General features: G+C 51.4%; 2 protein-coding genes across 5 annotated transcripts in view; both read right to left on the bottom strand.

Annotated features, from left to right (window-relative positions):
• DHX34 (DExH-box helicase 34) overlaps positions 1-3593 on the bottom strand; it is a 37759-nt gene extending 34166 nt beyond the window's left edge. Inside the window, exon 1 of one of the 2 annotated variants that reach the window (XM_047834187.1) lies at positions 3491-3593. The gene's annotated coding sequence lies outside the window, so the exon portion shown is untranslated. Of the gene's footprint in view, positions 1-2976; positions 3096-3490 lie in introns of those variants that run through there. The other variant, XM_047834188.1, reaches the window with a different exon arrangement.
• Positions 3594-7959: 4366 nt separating this feature from the next.
• Positions 7960-18491, bottom strand: C5AR2 (complement C5a receptor 2). 3 transcript variants are annotated; one of them, XM_047836095.1, is made up of 3 exons: positions 11682-11831; positions 9855-9924; positions 7960-9554 (listed from the first exon to the last, which is right to left on the bottom strand). In XM_047836095.1, exon 3 carries the CDS (start codon positions 9537-9539, stop codon positions 8523-8525), a length of 1017 nt encoding a protein of 338 aa, XP_047692051.1. In that variant the 5' UTR covers positions 9540-9554; positions 9855-9924; positions 11682-11831; the 3' UTR covers positions 7960-8522. The 3 variants fall into 3 exon arrangements, with proteins under 3 accessions (XP_047692051.1, XP_047692049.1, XP_047692050.1); XM_047836093.1 differs by lacking the exons at positions 9855-9924; positions 11682-11831 and adding an exon at positions 18380-18491; XM_047836094.1 differs by lacking the exon at positions 9855-9924.
• Between the last annotated feature and the right edge of the window lie 2714 nt (positions 18492-21205).

Genomic DNA, 21205 nt, shown 5'->3' with positions numbered 1-21205 from the left:
AGCTACACAAGAAAATGTCTTCGCTCCAAGTTGGTTTTCTGACTCTCAGCTGCCTAAGTCCTAACAATACACAGCATATCCTCGTATGTACGATATTCTGAAGTCCATCCCTCAGATTCTTATCGTTTATGACCTTCAATGGATTCAGAGGCTCTGAAGCCTCCTAGGTACAGGCTTTGGAGTCAGGCAGATCCGGGTTTGAATCTCTGCTGCATCATTAGATGTGTCACCACGGGCAAATTAACTTGCGAGGCTGTTTTCTTCGTCTATAAAATGAGGATAATGGCGTCCTCCCAACATCGTGGCACTGATTGCCCAGCCAGGCACGGAGGAGCGAAACAGTAACTAGAATTCGAGTCCAGTCTTTCTCCCCGTGATGACTAACAAGGGTAAAACAGCAACAACCAGGGGCCTATAACCTGGAAAACTACACTCGAGGCCACATCCCACCTTCGTATGGAATCAGCAATGCCTTCACCTACTCTTCAGTCTCTTGGGGCCATCGTGGAACAGATCCCACCTCTGCAGTCTCGTGGGGGCACTTAGGTCATCCATGGGAGTTATTAGAGCCAGAAAGGGGTTTCCACGGAGGAAGCACTTGTGAGCTGGCAGAGTGGTTCCCCGCAGGAACAGGAGCCTGTGCACCCTGTGTTCTGGTAAACGCCCGGGCTGGGTGGTGCTAGAGTGGGAACGCAAGTTGTAGAGGAGGTAGTCAGAGGAAAAGGCCTTGGAAGGCTGCTGACACTGAGCCCATGATCCTCAGAAAAGGACAGGGCTTTCTGTCCGAGGCTGCAAACTGCCTGTGTGCACATGGGCCCAACAGAGCGCAAACCATGGCTCTCAAGCAGTCTCTTCTCAAGAAATCCACCGCCCCAGTCTCTTCTCAGCCGATGGAGCAGGGGACTCTTGATTTCGGGGTTGTGAGTTCAAGCCCCACATTGGGTGGAGAGATGGCTTAAAAATAGTATCTTTAAAAAAACAAAGGAATCTTAGGCTAGCTTGTAGATTTCTCGGGTCCTCTGGCTGCTTTTAACTGTCTCTGACCATCTCTGGGCCTCTTGACGATGGCTTTCAGGGGCCTTCTCTGCTTCCCTCGTTCTCCCCTCTCTGGCTGTCCATCCTCATGTCTCAGCCTGTCTCTTCCAGCTCACCATGCTCAGCCCTCTTCCTCCGTTTCTTCTTTTTTTTTTTTTAATAATTTTTTAGGGGCGCCTGGGTGGCTCAGTCGGTTAAGTGTCCGACTTCGGCTCAGGTCATGATCTCGCGGTTCATGAGTTCAAGCCCCGCGTCCGGCTCTGTGCTGACAGCTCAGAGCCTGGAGCCTGTTTCAGATTCTGTGTCTCCCTCTCTCTCTCTGCCCCTCCCCCGTTCATGCTCTGTCTGTCTCAAAAATAAATAAACGTTAAAAAAAATTTTTTTAAATAATAAAAAATAATAATTCTTTAAAGTTTTATTTATTTTTGAAAGACAGAGTGCGAATGGGGGAAGGGCAGAGAGAGGGAGACACAGAATCCAAAGCAGGTTCCAGGCTCCAAGCTGTCAGCACAGAGCCCGATGTGGGGCTTGAACTCGCGAACTGTGAGATCATGACGTGAGCCGAAGTCGGACGCTTAACCGACCGAGCCACCCAGGCACCCTCCTCCTCTGCTTCAAAGTCTGGTCCCGTCTCTCGTTTCTCTGATTTTCTGGTCTGACATTCTCCCCAACCGTCTTTCTCCATTTGACCCTCTCCATTCCTCCATCTGCCTTTCTCGTTTGCTCCTTGTCGTCAGCTCTGATGCTCCGTTTTTGTCTCTCTCCGGTTCCCATCACGGTCTCTCCCTCCGTCACGACTATCTCTTCATCTCCATTTCTCCACCTAATATTTTGCCTCCCAGTTGTCTGGCGCTTCAACAAGTTAGCACCCGCTCCCGTATCAGGTACCATTCTAAATCACCTGCGTATACGTACACGTGCACGACAAGCATCCGCTATCGCCACTCCCTGTTGTACTGAACCAAAGATGGTTGAGTACGTGCTGCGACGGGGAATTCAAATCTAGGGAGTCAGGCTCCCATTTACTCCTCTTCATCTCCTCGGTGTGATTCTCCATCATCTGGCTTTACGTTTCCATTTTTAACCATGCCGCGGTCTTTCCAGTTCTGTTTAACCATGACGCGGTCTTTCCAGTTCTGTTCGCACTCTAGTCTTCCAGTGGAACCAGCTCTCCATCGCGTCCCATTTCTCCACCCCCCCCATGATGGCTCCCTTTGAGGGTCTGCCCTCATTAGGGCGGCCGTCTCACTCACTCCCCACCTCCGGCTCTTTCCCTCAGCTGGCTCTTCCCCTCTCTCAGTGCCTCTGCCAGCTCTTGGCCAGTTTCTATTTCCACTGCTTCCATCTCTGTATCAGTCTCTCCCCATGACTCAGTCTTGTGAATTAACGAAGAGACATCTCACTGCGATGGAGCTGGGAGGCCCCAAGAACGGGGGAGCCCTCCGGTGGTACCACGCGAGGTCAATCACTTGGAAGAATTGTCAAGTATAGGCTCCGAGAGAATGGTTGACAGCAAAGAATCATCAAATACCGGCCGCCACGGGGGAGGAGGTTCAGGGTCAGTGGCATCTCCTTCAAGAAATCCACCGCCGCACCGGCACCTGGGTGGCTCAGAGGGTTGAGCGACCGACTCTTGATTTCCACTCAGGTCATGATCGCAGGGTCAAGGGATAGAGCCCCGTGAGTCTCTCTCTCCCTCTGTCCCCTCCCCGCTTCCGCTCTCGCTCTCTCGAATTTTTTTAATGCTTTAAAACTTTTTTAAAAAGAAATCCACCACCACAGCAACTCAACGAGAAATCATCATCGCCCTGAATTCTTGCTTTCTCCAAAGCAAAGGACTTTCATTCAAAGCAACCCCTCCCCACTTCGCCCCTCTTCTCCATGGTTTTTGCTATAGCCGGCCTGTCCCAAATTGCAACTCTCATTATCCCCAAAACCCACCTTGGCTGCTACGATAACTTTTATTTTGAAGGCCAACCAGTGTCTTGCTCCTCCGTGGGAACTGCCGGCCTCCTGAGCCTCCGTTCGCCAATTTCCACGCCCACCTTCCTACTCTTCCCCCACCCCCACCCCCCAAGTTCACGGTGCCACCACATTTTCTCTGCAGTCTCCGCGAGGCGCTCTGGGGGACCCCATCAGCTCCTCGCGCCCCCCCCCCCCGCCGCCATTTCTCCAGTTTCCGGCTTCCGTCCTCTCTCAACCTCCCCGTCTCTCGGTCCCTCAGCTTCTCCAAGCTTCTTTTCGCGACTCCCATTTCTTCCAGTCTCGCGCCTCTCCGGGGCCCAGGCACTGCCGGGGCGCGCAGTCTCCATCTCCGTCCGCTTCTCCCGGTCTCTCTGGCTCCTCCAACACACTTCCTCATCTTGGGATTTCCCTCCCGACCCCTCGGCTCGCTCCCCAGCTCCCCAACCTGCTCCGACCCGCGCCACCGCCGCCACCGCCCCACCCCCCTCACCTCACAACCGCCGCAGCCGCTCCAACTTCCGGTCCCCAGCGCCCCACACGCGCCCAAAGCCGGCTCTGCGCCTGCGCACGCCACCACCCCTCGCGGCCCGGCCCCACCCCGCCGCGGGCCGAGGAGCCGGCGCGCCACCGGGAGCTTCCGAAAACCCACTCTGCGCCTGCGCACAGCACGCGCGGGCTCCGCCTCTCTGCAAGTGGAGCCGGGAGTGACGCTGCGCCCTCTAGGGACGGGGGGCAGCACTGCGGCGGAAACTCGGAAGCGCCTTCTCCCCCGCGCACGCTACCCTCCCCCTGACTGTCACTTGCGCCCAGGACGCCCCGACGCCCGGGGAGAATGCTAGCAGGAGCCCAGACGCTATGAAACCGCTCCCGTGATTTAGTCACTACGATTCATAATTATTAATGCAAGATTCTGTTAACGCAAAATTCACCCTAGCAATTCACTAATAAATAATTCAGCTCCACTCCCCAGCCTCTTGAAGGCAGGGGCCGTTCCAGCCGTGGAGGTCCCATGTCCTCCAGCGTCCACCACAAGGATCAGAGAGTCGGTAAATGTTTGTTGACTAGTCCTAGGTCCCCCAGTCATTGCGGGTCTGAGCCTCAGTTTCCCTATTTATAACATGAGGATAATATCTCCTTTTCAAGACCGTTGGGGAAAGTAAGCGAAAGTGTATACATAAGGTAATACATTGCTTTTTTTTCCTACTGTACATAGTAAGCATTCAATAAATGTTAGAGCTTTCATTTTTATTGTACTCTCCTACCATTCCCCTTTTTCCTTAAGATGATACTGCCATTGAGAAGCTACGGCCTTCAGTTCTAGACCCAGTTCTAGGCACTGAGCATACAGCAGCGGACGAGACAGATAAAGTCCCTCCTCCCCCGGTACTCCGGTTTTAGTAGGGGAAACAGACACATAAGTGAAAAGAATTGCCAAGAAGCACTGTCACGCTCTTTGCAGAAAAACAAAGCAGAAAAGGAGCAAGGAGTGTTATCATTTTAAGTAGCATGATCAAAGAGGACAGCTCCAAGGAAGCAGCATTTGAGCAGAGAGTCGAAATACGTGAGGCAGCAAGCCACGGAGCCAGCACCCTGGAGGTAAAGGAAATAGAAACCGCAGAGACTTCCATGGCAACAAAACTGGTCATTCCAAGGTCAGCAAGCAGGCCTGTGTGGAGGGGGAAATAGCAGAGAATGAGGTGAGGAAAGAAGGCAGATAGATCAGATACACTATGGTGAGGATTTTGGCTTCTCATCGGAGTGAGATGAGAGCCAAGGGAGGAATTTGAGCAGAGGAGGGACCTGAGGCATGATCTGACTTAGATTTTAATTGAATCCTCTGGCTCAGTGTGTGAGAAACAGACTACAGGGTACCCAGATGAGGAAAGAGGACCGGGGAGGCCACTGATACAATCAAGGGAGAGATTGCGGACCAGGATGATGGCAGAGAAGATGGCAAGAAGTAATCGCGTTCTGTGGATATCTTAAGGTAGAACAAGGCGTCAAGGATGACTCCAATGTTGTTGGCTTGAGTGCCTGCAAATATGGAGTTGCCATCAACTGAGATCAGGAAAATAGGAGGGGAGGGCTCAGAGAGAAAACCCTAGAGTTTCACTGTGAGTGAATTAGTCAGTTACGGGTTGGACACCAAGGTGGATGTCATTACAAATACAAACCTTCGGAAAACAATGTGAACACAGAGAGGCCCGTTCATGTGTCATCATCAAAAGAAGGGGAAGAAACTGACTAAGCACTGCTTGAAATTTGCAAAAGCGAACAATTTATTTTTAAAGAAAAATGGGAGGGAGTAAAAATACAAAGTCAAGATGTAAGTCACAAACTACCAACATTAAGAATGAGTAGAGGGGCGCCTGGGTGGCGCAGTCGGTTAAGCGTCCGACTTCAGCCAGGTCACGATCTCGCGGTCTGGGAGTTCGAGCCCCGCGTCAGGCTCTGGGCTGATGGCTCGGAGCCTGGAGCCTGTTTCCAATTCTGTGTCTCCCTCTCTCTCTGCCCCTCCCCCGTTCATGCTCTGTCTCTCTCTGTCCCAAAAATAAATAAACGTTGAAAAAAAAATTTAAAAAAAAAAAAAAAAGAATGAGTAGAAAACTTGAAACTAGTTCTATTGGGACCCGGCCCATCAGAAACAAGGAAATCAACACGTTCCAAGAACGAACAAAATTAAGAACAGAAAAGGGGAAGTTACAACAAACAAAAAGCAAGATTACTTTTAACGACCCGGTTTCACAGAAATACCTTTGAAGGCTTACATGAAGTTTATTCTTCTTTCAAAAAAAAGTAAGGCTGATGCAGTGATAAATGACAATAAATTTCAAAAGCCACAAAAGTCTTTTGATAAACATACCAAAGAAAAGCTCTCCTAAATGGCACCTGGTCCCAGTGGACTGACAGCAGGGTTTCCCCTGACTTTTCATGACGCTCTATAAATTGTCTCAGGACATAATTCATTCTACGAAGGAATATTGGTCTTAATAACTCATGCGTGTCAATTCTGAATGAAACGCCAGGAATAAAATATGTATTGTTGAGGACCCACTATGTATCCCTGTAGCAGATAGAGAAAAAAGATAGCAAGAAAGAGAACCTCATGGCATTGAGGAGCTCACGGTCTAGTTCGAAAACAGGGTGTAGACAAAGATTGTTTTGATGTTTCTAAGACCTGGGATGGGGGGAGGAGAGACAGGAATAAAAATAGCGCACTGGTTGCCTGTGGGGAATTGACGGTTTACCTGAGAACTTGTGTTCTAGAAACTCAAGTCAGAGAAGAGAACACTACGCCCTCCTTTGGAGGGGAATGGATCAGAGAGGGTTCCCCAGAGAGAGTGTCATTTGAAGGAAAATTTCTGAGCATGGGCACTGGAGTCAAGGGAACGTGGGGTCAAATCTCAGCTCTGTAATTTCCTTGCCGTGTGACGTTGGGCCAGCGACCTCCGCTCCCTGAGCCTCATCTTATAAAATGAAGTATCTCTCGTTCCTTCCCTATGTTGTTGATGGAATTACCCTAAAGGAGAAACCATGTGTAAGATGCTGTCCTGGAGTAAAGACTCTATATCCAGGTGCCACTACTATGTGACTTAAAAGACGTGAGCAGGTGAGATTCTCCAGGGGCCCTTCCCAATAGAACTTTCTGCAATGGTGGAAGGGTTCTATATCTGCACGACCCGATATGGTAGCCACCAGCGACACGTGGCTATCTATCGAAGCTAGTGCAACTGAGAAACTAAATGTTGCATTTGAATTCATTTGAATTTGAGTAAGATTGGGCAGCACAGATCCAAAGGGCATTCTGGGCAACGGCAGCAGCTTGGGGAAAGGGCCCAGAAGCATGAACTAATCCAGCTCAGAGGATCCGTGTGAGTTTCCTGTGGCTGCCAATTAAGAAGTAACCACAAATGTAGTGACTTAAACCAATGCAAATTTATTCTGTAAGTTTTGGGGGTCGGAAGTCTCAAATCAAGGTGTCGGTAAGCCCCTTCTGGGGCCGCATTCTGTCTCCAGTCGCTCACATCTGCTTCTGTTGTTACATCTGCCACTGACTCTGACTGATAAGGACCCTTGTGATTCCCTTGGGCCCATGCAGATCATCTAAGATACTCTCCCCACCCCCGAGATCCTTAATCACATCTGCAAAGTTCCCTTTGCCACGGTAGGTCACATAGTCACAGGCTCAGGGGATTAGGATGTGGACCTCATTAGGGGCCATTATTCTGTCCGCTACAAGAATATACTAGAATATAAACGTGTCCGGTAGTGGAGAGAAGCCTCAAATACCAAGCTAAGGAGCGAGGACGTAGGCTTTCCTTCAAAATACACCCGTAATCTGTCACCTTCTCACTACCTCTGCTCTTACCCTGACTCGAGTCACCATCACTTTTTGCTCAGACTATTGCAGTAGTCTCTTCGCTGTTGCAATGGCTCCTCATGTCCCTTCCCCCCACCCCCATAGACTCGTCTCCACCAGCAACTAGAAGGACCCTATTAAAATCTAAGTCAGATCAAGACCTCTTTCTGCTCAGAAAAGGGTCGCCTGGTGTAGATTAGAAAAACAAAAAAATTACAGGGATGCCTGGGTGGCCCAGTCGGTCGAAGATCTGGCTCTTGGTTTCGGCTCGGGTCATGATCTCATGGCTTGTGAGTTCGAGCCCCATGTCGGGCTCTGTGCTGACAGCTCAGAGCTTGGAGCCTGCTTTGGATTCTGTGTCCCTCTCTTGCTCTGCCCCTCCTTCACTCATTCTCTCTCTCTCTCTCTCTCTCTCTCTCAAGAATAAATAAAATATTAAAATAAAAAAAATTTTAAACCTTTTCTTGTTATTTACCTGAAACTCAAATTTACTGGGTCTTGTGTATTTTAACTGATAAGAGTAGCTCAGAACACTCCCATGGAACTCCAGACACTTGCTATGGCCTGAGAGGCTTTCAAATCTGGCCCCCCACTATCTCTCTCCCTTTCTCACCCCACTTTCCCTCTTGCCCCCTCCACACTGGCCTTTTCACTCTTCCTGGAATATGCCAAGCACATTGTGCCTCAGGGCCTTTGTACTTGCTGAGCCCCGTGTTTAACATACTTTAAGCATGACCTCTCCCTCCCTTCCTCGGGTCTTGGCTAAAATATCACCTTACCCGATGAGCCTCGCCTGACTGATCTATATCCCTGCCTCACTCAGCCCTTTTCGTCCCCTTTAGATTTCTTAACACTTATCACCACTTGATGTATTCCATATTCACTTTTCCTTTGCTTTCTGTCGGTCTTCGTCCACGAGAATATTGTCTGTCTTCGTCCACTAGAATGCCAGCTCCCCGAGGGCAGGGGTCTGTGTCTGTTTTGGTCACTGCCACTTCCTCAGTGCCTATAATAGGGCCTTACACACAGCAGGTGCATAATGAATGGATGTTGAATGGATAGAGAAACCAGTGATGATATCATTGAGCCCCTGGATCCAGCCGTGCCTGAAGCCAGCGTTGCGAAATCGGACAGAAGAACACAAACCAAGTTTCCTTCTAGCCTACACCTCCATCTCCGACACGAGGTCGTGGCTGGTGGATTTCTTGCTGACCACGCTTTCATCCTTGCTCTGCGACTCCTTCAGGGCCCAGTGACACGCGGCCGGCAGTGACCTGCGCAGTTGCGTCCTCCCGAAATACAGGAAGAGCATGGGGTTGAGGCAGCTGTGAGCCAGAGCCAGGCCGGTGACCAGGGGTTCGGCCCGCAGGGCCCGGGCCAGGAGCGCGGAGTGCGGGGCGGCCACGGCGAGCACCAGCCCCAGCACGTGGTAGGGGGCCCAGCACACAAAGAAGCCCACCACGACAGCCGTGCCCAGTGGCCAGCGGCGTCGGGCCGCGCGGCACAGGAGGGCACCGTGGCAGCCGGCCACGACCGCCAGGGGGCCCAGGAAGCCGAAGACGAAGCGGGTGGCGGTCACGGTGTTCTCGACCGCGGCGGACCCACCATAGTCCACTACACATTCCAGGCGTCGAGGGAAATGCTCCTGGTGCAGCCGCCGATAGATGGCCGAAGGCACGGTGAGCAACAGGGCCACCGTCCAGGCGACCGCGCGGGCTGCCTGCACCCTACGAGCCCGCCCGGCGGCGGCGGCCCCCCAGCCGGGCCTGAGGGCCAGCAGGCAGAGGTCCGCGCTGAGAGCGGCCAGGAGGAGCACGCTGGCGTACATAGACAGCAGGATGGCCGAGGACAGGGCCCGACAGCCCACCGCCCCGTACGGCCAGTGGCCCCCGCGGGCGAGGGGCACCGCCAGCATGGGGAGCGACAAACAGCAGAGCAGATCCGCCACGGCCAGGTGGAGGAACCAGCTGGCACCGACCCGGTGGCGGGCCTCTTTCCTGGACACCCAGGCCACCACGGCATTGCCCGGCACGCCCAGCAGGAAGACCGCCCCGTAGAGCAGGAACGGGGCGGCGCCCAGCGGGTCGCTGGAGACGCAGGTGCCGTCCATGCAGTCCACGGGGAGGTCCGGAAGCCCGTCGTAATCCCCATACTCGTAGCTGACCGACGTGTTCTCCATCCAGGCCCCAGACACCTGAACCGGGGAGAAAGGCGTGGAAAGTGAGGAGGAAACCCCCACCCCCACCCCCGGGTCCCCGGAATCCTAGGGGGTGGGAGCCCCATTAGCGGCTTGGAGACCAGACGCTGTGACGGCCTCCGAACCGCAGCGCGTTCCGGTCCTGCGACTAGCTGGGGAGCGACTTGGACTTAGAGGACGATGCCACGTCAGCACGCCCGCCCCCCCCCCCCCCCCCCCCCGTTGGAATCCTGGAATTCCAGAACTAGCTCCAGAGCATGCGGGAATTCTAGAATATTGCAGTGTTAGAACCCAGACCTCTTAGCATCTGGGAATTCCGGAACGCTGCAGTGTCACGACATGATCACGATCGGGGCGCCTGGGTGGCCTAGGGGGTGCAGCGACAGACTCTTGATCTCAGCTCAGGTCGTGATCTCATGGTTGGTGAGTTCCAGCCCAGCGTGGGGCTGCGTGCTGACAGCTCGGAACCTGGAGCCTGCTTCGGATTCTGTGTCTCCCTCTCTTTCTCTCTCTCTCTCCGCCCCTCCCCCGCTCGTGCTCTGCCTCTGTCTCTCAAAAATAAATAAACATTAAAAAAATATTTTTATATAAAAAAATGATCGTGATAAAACAATTTTTGGAATCCCCAAATATTATAGTAGGACCCTAGCCAATTATTATTTGGAATTTCCAGAGCAGCGCTGTGTGTTCATGGAAATGTCCTCTATGGGGGCTCCTGGGGGGGCTCAGTCGGTTGAGTGTCCAACATCAGCTCAGGTCACGATCTCGCGGTTCATGGGTTCAAGCCCCGCGTCAGGTTCTGTGCTGACAGCTCAGAGCCTGGAGCCTGCTTCGGATTCGGTGTCTCCCTCTCTCTCTGCCCTTCCCCCACTCATGCTCTGTCTCTCTCTGTCTCAAAAATAAATAAAAATTTAAAAAAATGTGTCTTATTTATTTTTTGAGGGAGAGAGGAAGCAGGGGAGGGGCAGAGAGAGAGGGGGACAGAGGATCCGAAGCAGGCTCCGCGCTGACAGCAGTGAGCCCGACGAGGGGCTCGAACTCACGAACCGCGAGACTGTGACCTGAGCCGAAGACAGACGCTCAACCGACTGAGCCACCCAGGCGCCCCCTACTAAGAGCAATTTTGTAAAGTCATGATAGTGTCAGGAAAACAGGAAAAATAAAATCTCGAATTCTCTGTTAGGAGATTCATTCATTCATTCATTCATTCATTCAAGTTAGCACCTGAGTACCCTGTCTGTTCCAGGCACTGAATACACAACGGGGTGACATTCTAGGTGGATGGAGGCAGACGAGGAAGGAATAAGTCACACAAGGAATAAAGAAGCAAAATACAGGGGCGCCTGGGTGGCTCAGTCAGTTAAGTGTCCGACTTCAGCTCAGGTCACAATCTCGCGGTCCGTGAGTTCGAGCCCCGCGTCGGGCTCTGGGCTGATGGCTCGGAGCCTGGAGCCTGCTTCCGATTCTGTGTCTCCCTCTCTCTCTGCCCCTCCCCCGTTCATGCTCTGTCTCTCTCTGTCTCAAAAATAAATAAACGTTAAAAAAATTTAAAAAAAAAAAAGAAGCAAAACACAGTATCTTAGAAGGTGATAAATGCTATGGAAAAAAAAAAAAAAAAAGAAAAATCACACACGGAATTTTAAATAAGTGGTCAAAGACGGCCTCTCTGAGAAGGTGACATTTGAACAAAGCCATAAAGGAGGCGAGAGGGATGAGCCGTGTGGGGATCTGAGAGAAGAGAGTTCCAGGCAGACGGAACAGCCAGTGCAAAGGCCCTGAGGTGAGAACATGGCCGGTCACGTTCAAGGAACAGTGAATCATTCGATCCCTATAACAACCCTCTGATTCTAACACTGCTATTGTACCCATTCTGCAGACGAGAAAACAGGCACAGAGAAATAACCTCCCTAAGACCATCCAGCTAAGCAAGTAACAGAGCCGAGTTTTGAACTGGGTTGGCCCCACCCCGGACCTCCGGGCCCTGGAATATATTCACTCCGAAATCTTAGATTCAGAAGGCAGGACAGCCCGTGGCCCGGAGCAGACCCGGGCTCTGTAACTGAGTTTCAGTTGGCTGTCTCTCGGTTTCCTCATCTGAGAAATGAGTCACGGAGGTGGACCTACCTCATCGGTTTGGGGCGGAGGGGAAGGAGGCCTTGAGGAGTTGGTGTGTGTAAATCACGTGGCACAGACAAAGGGCTCAGGTAGACCGTAGACGATCCCCCATAATGTCAGACCTGACCCTGTGGGTGTCTGCTGACTCTTCATGGGCTGGCTGGCCCTACCCAGAGCCCTATCTGGCATTGACACAACAGGAAGAGCAGAGGGGAAGTTGGGACACCTTCTGCCCCCTCCACCCCGCCAACTAGCTGCCAACTAGCTGCTAAGAGGCCCGGCCACTTTGTATGTGTGTGTGTGTGTGTGTGTGTGTGTGTGCACGCAGGCTTTAAAAATTCAGGGGCGCCTGGGTGGCTCAGTCGGTTAAGCATCCGACCTCGGCTCAAGTGATGATCTCGCTGTCCGTGGATTCGAGCCCCGCGTCGGGCTCTGGGCTGATGGCTCGGAGCCTGGAGCCTGCTTCCGATTCTGTGTCTCCCTCTCTCTCTGCCCCTCCCCCGCTCATGCTCTGTCTCTCTCTGTCTCAAAAAAAAAAAAAAATTAAAAAAAATTTTAAATTCAAACCCTCACCAGCCGTGTGGCCTTGGGCGGGTCACTGAACCTCTCTGTTCCTCAGCTTCCCCATCTGTGATACGAGGATAATGATATTCCTCCCTTCGAGGTGTCGCGAGCATTCAGTAAGTGAATCGGGGCGACAAGCCGAACCCAGTGCCTGGTCCACAGTGAGCATGTGACATGTCAGCTGCTGCTACACACACCCTCTCTCCCACCCTAAGACCCCCGCCCTGCCCAGCTTTTACTGGTTAAAGTCTGGAAAGCATTCCGCGTGTTGGCAGCTCAACCAGTCTGTGGTATTTCCCTTTTCAGATGTCAGACAGGGATGGAACATTCCAGCACCCCCTGGGTCATCTCATAGCCCTTTCCACGCAACGTGTTTTCGATCTGTTTCCCTATCTGCACACACATCCACCCTTTTCTTAAGGTTCAGAATCGGCCCCCTGGCTGGACGGGTCGTGCTCATTAACCAGCCTTAGACTAAATAAAGGACGTTGGAAAAACAAATTTTTTTTTAAGTTTATTTGAGAGAGAGAGACAGCGTGAGCAGGGGAGGGGCAGAGAGAAGGAGAGAGAATCAAAAGCGGGCTCTGCGCTACCAGCAAAGCCACGAGATCATGACCTGAGCTGAAACCAAGAGTCGGATGCTTCACCGACGGAGCCACCCAGGCGCCCCAATAAAGGACAGTTTTAGTGATGGTCACGGGCAGCTTAATTATTTTATCACCTTTTGTGCAATAAACTATATTCATATAACTATATCTACATGTAAAACATAATTACCAAAATAACTATTATTATTACTTTATAACAATGAAGAGAGCAGATGACATTTATTGAGCACCTACTATGTACCAGGCATAACCCTTAAGACAACGTTATGAGGTACGTGCCATTGTTACACCCCATTTCCCAAACTGTTGGCTACTTCTGGCTCCACTGTGTCCCCGGCATCTAGAAGGGCACCCGGCCCGCAGCGGGTGCTTAGGGGAGGTTTGGCGAGTAAAAGAACGAAGAGGGAAACTGAGGCACCGAGAAACAAACGGGTGACTTCGGCTTCTTTCGGTTCCCTGAGATCCCAGGCACCCGTGTGAGTGCTCTTGGCACACGTGTGTCTGTAAATCAGCCTGTCGTGTTGGAACCCCTGGGGCCCGGGGGAACCGTGGAGCAGAATGGACTTGAACCCAACATGGGATACCTCACCGCCACCTCCCAGAGAAGCACACATATGCTCATCAAAAGACCTTTGCCAGAAGAGTCACGTTCACAGCAGCCCATGTTGGGAAACCACCCAAACAGTCACCCACAGGGGAACGAATAAACAGAGCAGGGTATATTCCTGCGGTGGAATGTTCTACAACAATGACAATAAGCAAACCACACACGCGAAGGTGGATAGATCTCATATATACACTGCTGAGGGGAGAGATCCAGACAGACACGCAGGAGGGTTGACTGAGTAGTATCATTCTCATCAAGTTCAAAAACGAGCAGAAGAGGGGCGCCTGGGTGGCTCAGTCAGTGGGTTAAGCGTCCAACTTCGGCTCAGGTCATGATCTCGCGGTTCGTGAGTTCGAGCCCCGCGTCGGGCTCTGTGCTGACAGCTCGGAGCCTGGAGCCTGCTTCTGATTCTGTGTCTCCCTCTCTCTCTCTGCCCCTCCCCCGTTCATGCTCTGTCTCTCTCTGTCTCAAAAGTAAATAAACGTTAAAAAAATTTTTTAAAGAAAAAAAAGAAAAAAAAACAAGCAGAAGAATTCTCGGGGGGGGGTTAGTGACTGGGGGAATGGGAGGGCACTTTGGGACCAGGGTTGGGCTATTCCTTTTTTTATTTTTAATATTTATGTATGTTGAGGGGAGTCTGGGTAGCTCAGTGGGTGAAGCGTCCGACTCTTGGTGTCGGCTCAGGTCACGATCTTACGTTTTCGTGAGTTCGAGCCCCGTATCAGGCTCTGTGCTGACCACGCAGAACCTGCTTGGGATTCTCTGTCTCCTTCTCCCTCTGCCGCTTCCCCGCTCACATTGTCTCTGTCTCTCTCCAAATAAATAAATAAACCTTAAAAAAAATTTTTTTTTAACCTTGAGAGCGGGGAGAGGTAGAGAGAGAGAGGGAGAGAGAATCTTAAGCAGGCTTCACGCTCGGCGAGGAGCCCAACGCGGGGCTCGATCTCACAAACGGGGAGATCACCGCCTGAGCCGAGATCGAGAGCCTGACGCTCAACCAACTGAGCCACCCAGGCGCCCCCGGATTGTGCTATTTCTTGGCCGGGGTGCTCACTGCCTGTGCAAGCTCGGCTCGTGGAGATACCCTGAGTTTCCTGGTTCTGACGTGCCCACTTTTGTGCGTGTGTATGTTACACATGAAAAATAAAGTCAAAGTCTTAAGAAGTGGGATGACTGAGTCGAAGGGCTAGGTCACAGGACGCGTTGCCATTTGCTGGGGTCTCCAGAAACTGCCCGAGATCCTGGAGGTTGAAGACTGACCTCCACCTGGGTGGGAGGGCTACGTGGGTCCTTTGCCCCAAGCTTTTCTGCCTGGCTGCCCGCGTAAATTCCAAGGGTCTGGAATCGCAACGGAATGGTGAGAGGGTTCCATCTCTCAAGTCCCAGGACTGATTCCCAGCTTCTGACAATCATTCGTCTGAAAGGCCAAGCTGGCCTCCCTCCCGCCCTTCCCTCCATCCTTACCGTCTCTTGTAAGAGGACCCTCATCTTGACCCAATGTCACTTGAAGCACGAGCCGGGCTCACAGCCGGGACCCGGGAGGTCTGAGATCTCTCCGGGCATCTGGCAGCCGGGGGGCGGATTCCTGGAAGCCCGTCCCCTTGGCCGAGGGCTCCCACGGGATGCCGCCGGGCACCGCCGACTCACGGGCCCCAGCAGATCTCCACAGCCAGAAAAAACAGGAGTGGCTTTGCCCTACTCCCCGGGGTGTGTTTGTCTTGTACTCTTCCCATGACTCACATATCCCAAAATTACCGGGCAGCGCATGAAGCCGGAGAGGGCTCGGGTGGGTGGAGGGCTGACCCCGTGTCACCAACCCCAGGATCGATGTCACCAGTCACCGATTCCTGGAAGCCACACCTGCGTGGGGTTTGACCTTCAAGACCTGGGGGGGCGGGTTGGGGGGGGCAGGAATCTGGGCCTAGACTCACTCTCCCATGGGACCCTCTGAGGTCACCCTCACCAAGTGCTCGCTGCCCGCTCCCTGCCTCCCAGCCTCCAACCGCGTGCCCAGCCCCTCTCTCTCTTCCCTCCGCAGAGCCCCAAGGGCAGATAGACACACCTCCCGCCTTCCGTGCGCTGAGGGAGACGGCTCAGGGTCACCAGACCGAGGGCCTGAGGCCTCAGAGCCCACAAAACGCAAACAAATCCTATCCCTCCTGTGAGCCTCAGTTTTCCATCTTTAGAATGGGAAGATGTTGACTGCACGGTCCTTAACCTCCCTCCCAACACAGCCGCAGAGGCTGAGAACGTGGGCGTGAGAACCAGAAAGACTCATATTTCAGGTCCCCCGCTGAGGAGTTTGGGTGGGGGGGAGGGGGGGGTCTCCCCCTCTCTGAGCCTCAGTTTCCTCTCCTGTGCAGTGGACTTTCTGCAGCAAGCAGGGGAAAAAAAAAAAAAAAAAAAAGGTAAAGAGATTTAAAACACACATATGAATACGACAGTGCCCGGCACGTCGGAGGTGGCTTCACCTGTGCTAAATCCACAGCAGAAAGACTGTAACAGAAACTCTTAAAATTTACATTTTAAGAACGCAGGCTTTGGGGCGCCCGGGTGGCTCCGTCAGTTAAGCGTCCGACTTGGGCTCAGGTCATGATCTCACGGTTCGTGGGTTTGAGCCCCGCGTCGGGCTCTGGGCTGACAGCTCGGAGCCTGGAGCCTGCTTCAGATTCTGTCTCTCTCTCTCTCTGTTCCAACCCCCCTCACGCTCTGTCTCTCTCTCTCTCTCTCAAAAGTAAGTAAACATGACCAAAAAAAAAAAAAAAAAGAACGCAGGCTTAGCAAGAGGAAGTGACTCTCCCAACCCAGAGCCCCTATTCAGCAGTTTTCTGTGTTTGTACTTCTCTCTGTGTGTGATTCAGGGGCTGAGGGGACATATTTACAATGTTTCTTTTGCTGTTGTGTAGAGAGTAAAATCATGTTGTTAGAGGAAGTTGTTCTGAGTCAACAAACTGGATGGAACTCACTGTGCGACTTGGGGGGGTCTCCCCGCCCCTCCCTGGGTGACCGCGTCTTGGCTAAACCGTGTCATGGCCCCAGACCTTCCCGAGGAGACAATTGTCCCCTCCGTCCCTGCCTTGCTCCGGGAGACCCCTTCATCTCCCACACCCTATGGGAACCCGTCCTGGTCCGAAAAGACCCGGGGACTGTCCATCCTCAGTCTCATCCGGAGTTTACAGATTGGGCTAAAACTGCTCAAATCGTTAGATCTTCATAAAACTCAGCCCCTGAGTCTCGGGGTGCACGTTTCTCAGATTCTGGGAGGCCGGGGTTTTCCGGTGTCCCTGGCGCTGGGGGCCTAGGGGATGCTGTGGGTTGAGGACAGTGTCTCTACAGGCTGCAGAGGCCAGGGGCGAGGGATGAGGGGGTGGGGACCACAGATTTATAAAAAGTGAGGGGCCAATCAGGGGGTGGGATTCCTTTACAGCCATCCCACGAGTGCCAAGTCCCAGCCCCTCAACACAGGGAATCTAGAAGGAGAACACTTTAAAGTTTTTTTAATGTTTTTATTTATTTTTGACAGAGAGAGAGACAGAGCACGAACAGGGGAGGGGCAGAGAGAGGGAGACACAGAATCCGAAACAGGCTCCAGGCTCCGAGCCATCAGCACAGAGCCCGATGCGGGGCTCGAACTCACAGACTGCAAGATCATGACCTGAGCCGAAGTCGGACGCTTAACCGACAGAGCCACCCAGGCACCCCGAAGGAGAACACTTTAGAAGGTTCAGTTGAGAGGGACGCCTGGGTGGCTCCGTCGGTGAAGCGTCAGACTCTTGATTTCAGCTCAGGTCATGATCTCATGGTTTGTGAGTCCGAGCCCCGTGTCGAGCTCTGCCGTGGATCCTGCTTGGGATTCTCTCTCTCTCCCACTCTTTCTGCCTCTCCCTCTCCCTCTCTCTCTCTCTCTCTCTCTCTCTCTCTCAAAAATAAATAAACTTAAAAAAAAAAAGGTTAAGTTGACATAGGAAATTGCCATGTTGTGGGTGCAAATAGGTCGTATTCTGACAAATATCTGACGAGAAAGCAGGTAAGTGGTTGCCAGGAGCTGGGGGGCAGGGAGGGGTGTCTTTTGGGGTGACGGGAATGTTCCGGAACCAGATCGTGGTGACAGCTGCACCCCACCGGGAATGTAGTAAATGCCATTAATGGTGACTTTTTTCATGACTTGTATTTTGCAATTTTTTTAAATAATAAATAATAAGCCATTGCACCTCCTCACCCCACAATGGGATGAAGTTTGGCAACTTCACAGGGTTCACCCGAACGTCATTTTGTAGATTCACTTATTTTCTTTAAAGATTCTATTTTTTAAGTAGTTTCTATCCCCAACCTGGGGCTCGAACCCGCAGCCCCGAGATCAAGAGTCGCACGCCCTACCGACTGAGCCGGCCAGGTGCCCCCACCCTAACAAAATTCTAGAAGCCTGAAAGGGTGAATGGCTATTTGACCCAAGGGATCTTACAGTGTTAGTCACAGACTATTTGAATCACAGGATCGTAGAATGTCACCCTAGAACCTGGGCGCGTTAGACACATAGAGCTCCAGAAGTACAGAGCCTGGGTGGCTCAGTCGGGTAAGTGTCTGACTCTTGATTTCGGCTCAGGTCACGACCCCACGGCTCACCGGATCGAGCCCCGAGTTTGCTGTCAGCACAGAGCCTGCTCGCAATTCTCTCTCTCCCTCTCTCTCCGCCCCTCCCCCGCTCACACACAAGCGCACGCGCGCTCTCTCTCTCTGTCTCTCTCTCTCAAAACACATAAACAAACGTTTAAATTAATTGTATCTGATTAATTGTATCAAATTAATTGTATCTGATTCTCTCTGCTTCGCTTTGCTTGCCTCTTGCCCGGCCGCTGGAAAACGGACGATCTCACGCGTGGCTCGCATTGTGCTCCTATGAGACCCTGCTGATCTGGAACGGTACCTACCTGGGGGTTAGAGGTGTGGTGTTCGGGGAGGTCACACGGCACAGGTGCAGGGAGGAGGCTTTGCCCCGGGGGCCTGGGGGAGCCAGGTCTGAGGAATAGGTGGGTGGGTGTCACGGCACTTGGTGGCGGTGGTAGGCAGGGGGCGGGGGACGGACACAGCCAGCTCAGCCAAAGCCAATCATCCACTTTCTTTCTCCCCCACTTCCTCCTCAGAACTTGTTGAGCCAGCAGATCCCCCCAAACCCCAGATGTGCCGACGGCCAGGCCCTTCAGCCCACTTCCTTCTCCCCGGGCGGGGCGGCTCACCACCTCAGAGAAGCCACCTGGACCCCACGCGTTGACCTCCAAGTGTTTCCAGAAGACCATTGCGGGGCGCCAGCTCTTGGGACAACATCTCCCTCCCAGATCAGAGTGAGGGAAAGACCTCGCCGTCTGCAGCCGACTCCCCACCCCCGGGAAAGCTGGCCGTGCTCATGATCCGAGCCCAAATCCAGAGTCCGGTGCTCAATCAACCGAACCACCCAGGTGCCGAACGGGACGACCTTTTAAAAACAGGCCGGTTGGGTCGCCTGGGTGGCTCCGCGGGTTGAGCATCTGACTTTGGCTCAGGTCATGATGCCACGGTTCACGGGCTGGAGCCCCACATCGGGCTCTGTGCTGACAGCTCAGAACCTGGAGCCTGTTTCGGATTCTGTGTCTCCCTCTTTCTCTGACCCTCCCTGTTCATGCTCTCTCTCTGTCTCAAAAATAAATACATGTTAAAAAAAAAAAAAAGAAAAAAAAATAAATAAATAAACACACAGTTACAGGAGGGAAATGGGGAAAAAATTATAAAAGCAATATCTTGGATATATTGTTAGGCGAAATATAGTATTGACTGCATGAATATATTTTATATATGAAATATCATTGTATATAACAATGTAATAAATATATTGATAGTATTACTATCACTATAATACATTGATGTCAATTATATACATTCATATAATGTTAATATGTGTTATATATGTTCTACAGTATGTAACGTAGTTATACATTTTGATTTTATTTGATTATAAATGTAATTATTAATAGGGGCACCTGGCTGTCTCAGTCAGGATCTCAGAGTTGTGAGCCCAAGCCCCACGCTGGGTGTAGAGATTGCTTAAAAATAAAATCTTTGGGGCGTCTGGGTGGCTCAGCGGTTAGCATCGGGCTCTTGACTTCCGCTATGGTCATGATCTCATGGGTTCATGAGTTCGAGCTGACAGCACAGAGTCTGCTTGGGCATCTCTCTCTCTCTCCCTCTCTCTGCCCCTCCCCTCAAAAATAAATAAATAAACATTAAAATAAATAAATAAAATAAAATCTTTGAAATATATATATACACACAATTACTATATAACATATTGATATTCATATAATACGTAATTGTATAATGTTCATGAATATATTATATTCATCATTACTATGCTACTCATGTCGTTGTTAATATAATTATAAAATATATTACTATTTATATAATATATAAAATATATTACTATATTACTATTATTGCATTTCTTTTTTATTTTTTAAGTGTATGTATTTACTTATGTAAGTTCTACCCCCAACATGGGGTGCAAATTCACGACTCTGAGATCAAGAGCCACACACCCTCCCAGCTGAGCCAGCCAGGTGCCCCCGTTTCTTCTCAATTTTTTAGTGTGGCAACCAGAACACTGGAAACTACCTGTGAGATTCACAGCATGTTTCTGTTGAATGGTGCTGCTCTATACGATATTTCTAGCCCATCTGCACACACGCACGCACACAAAACACTAAACAGAACTGTTTTGCAGTCAATTATAAGTAGCACAGCATTTCAACATTTATTGTTTTTTATTTTCATTATTCAAAGAAAAAATTTTTTAATGTTTATTTTTTAGAGAGAGAAAGACAGAGCGTGAGCGGGGGAGGGGCACAGAGAGAGGGAGGCACAGAATCCGAAGCAGGCTCCAGGCTCCGAGCTGTCAGCACAGAGCCCCACGCGGGGCTCGAACTCACGGACCGCGAGAGCATGCCCTGAGCCGAAGTCGGCCGCTTCACCGACCGAGCCACCCCGGCGCGCCTATGTTCATCATTCAAGCGCAGCAGACTAGTTTTTTCAAAAGTCAAAAGGTTACACGCTGAATGAGTCCCTTGAAAGGACCGAATTGAAGATGAGAGTGAAACCGTGGTGGCCAGGGGCCCCAGACCAGGCTGGGAGGGTGGAGGGCAGTCGCTGGGGGGTGGGGGCTGGAAAAGGGCATCATGAGGGATCCAGGTGGTGACGAAAATATCCTGCACCTCGAGTATATCGGTGTCCACATCCTGGTCGTGTTCTTGTTTTGCAAGGTGTTCCCACAGTGAAATAGGTCAAGGGCACCGAAGATCCCTCTGCATTATCACTCACAGCCAGCTATGCATGAGTCCGCAGTGATAAACAAAATTTAAAGTTTCTTGGGTTTTTTTTTTCTTTTTTCTTTTATTTATTTTGAGAAATGCAAACAAAACAGCAGTTTACAAAGTAAAATGTCAAGTTCCCGCGTGACCTCCTTCCCCCCCTGGAGGTGCCCAACCAATGTTTCTTAACCTCCCCTTACAGCAAGCTTCCCTCACACTTGCTTCTGACCGGGACCATCTAACCTCTTTTTTACTTAAGGCATTTTTTTTTTAACCCCCAATTGAGTAACATTTTAACCTACTGTACTTTTTTTTTTTTTAATTTTTTTTTTCAACGTTTATTTTTATTTTTGGGACAGAGAGAGACAGAGCATGAACGGGGGAGGGGCAGAGAGAGAGGGAGACACAGAATCTGAAACA

This window comes from Prionailurus viverrinus, chromosome E2 (genome assembly GCF_022837055.1).
Source record: "Prionailurus viverrinus isolate Anna chromosome E2, UM_Priviv_1.0, whole genome shotgun sequence".
In the NCBI taxonomy this organism is placed as follows: domain Eukaryota; kingdom Metazoa; phylum Chordata; class Mammalia; order Carnivora; family Felidae; genus Prionailurus; species Prionailurus viverrinus.
The sequence above is the reverse complement of the archived record's forward strand: the minus strand, read 5'-3'. Positions and strand labels throughout refer to the sequence as shown.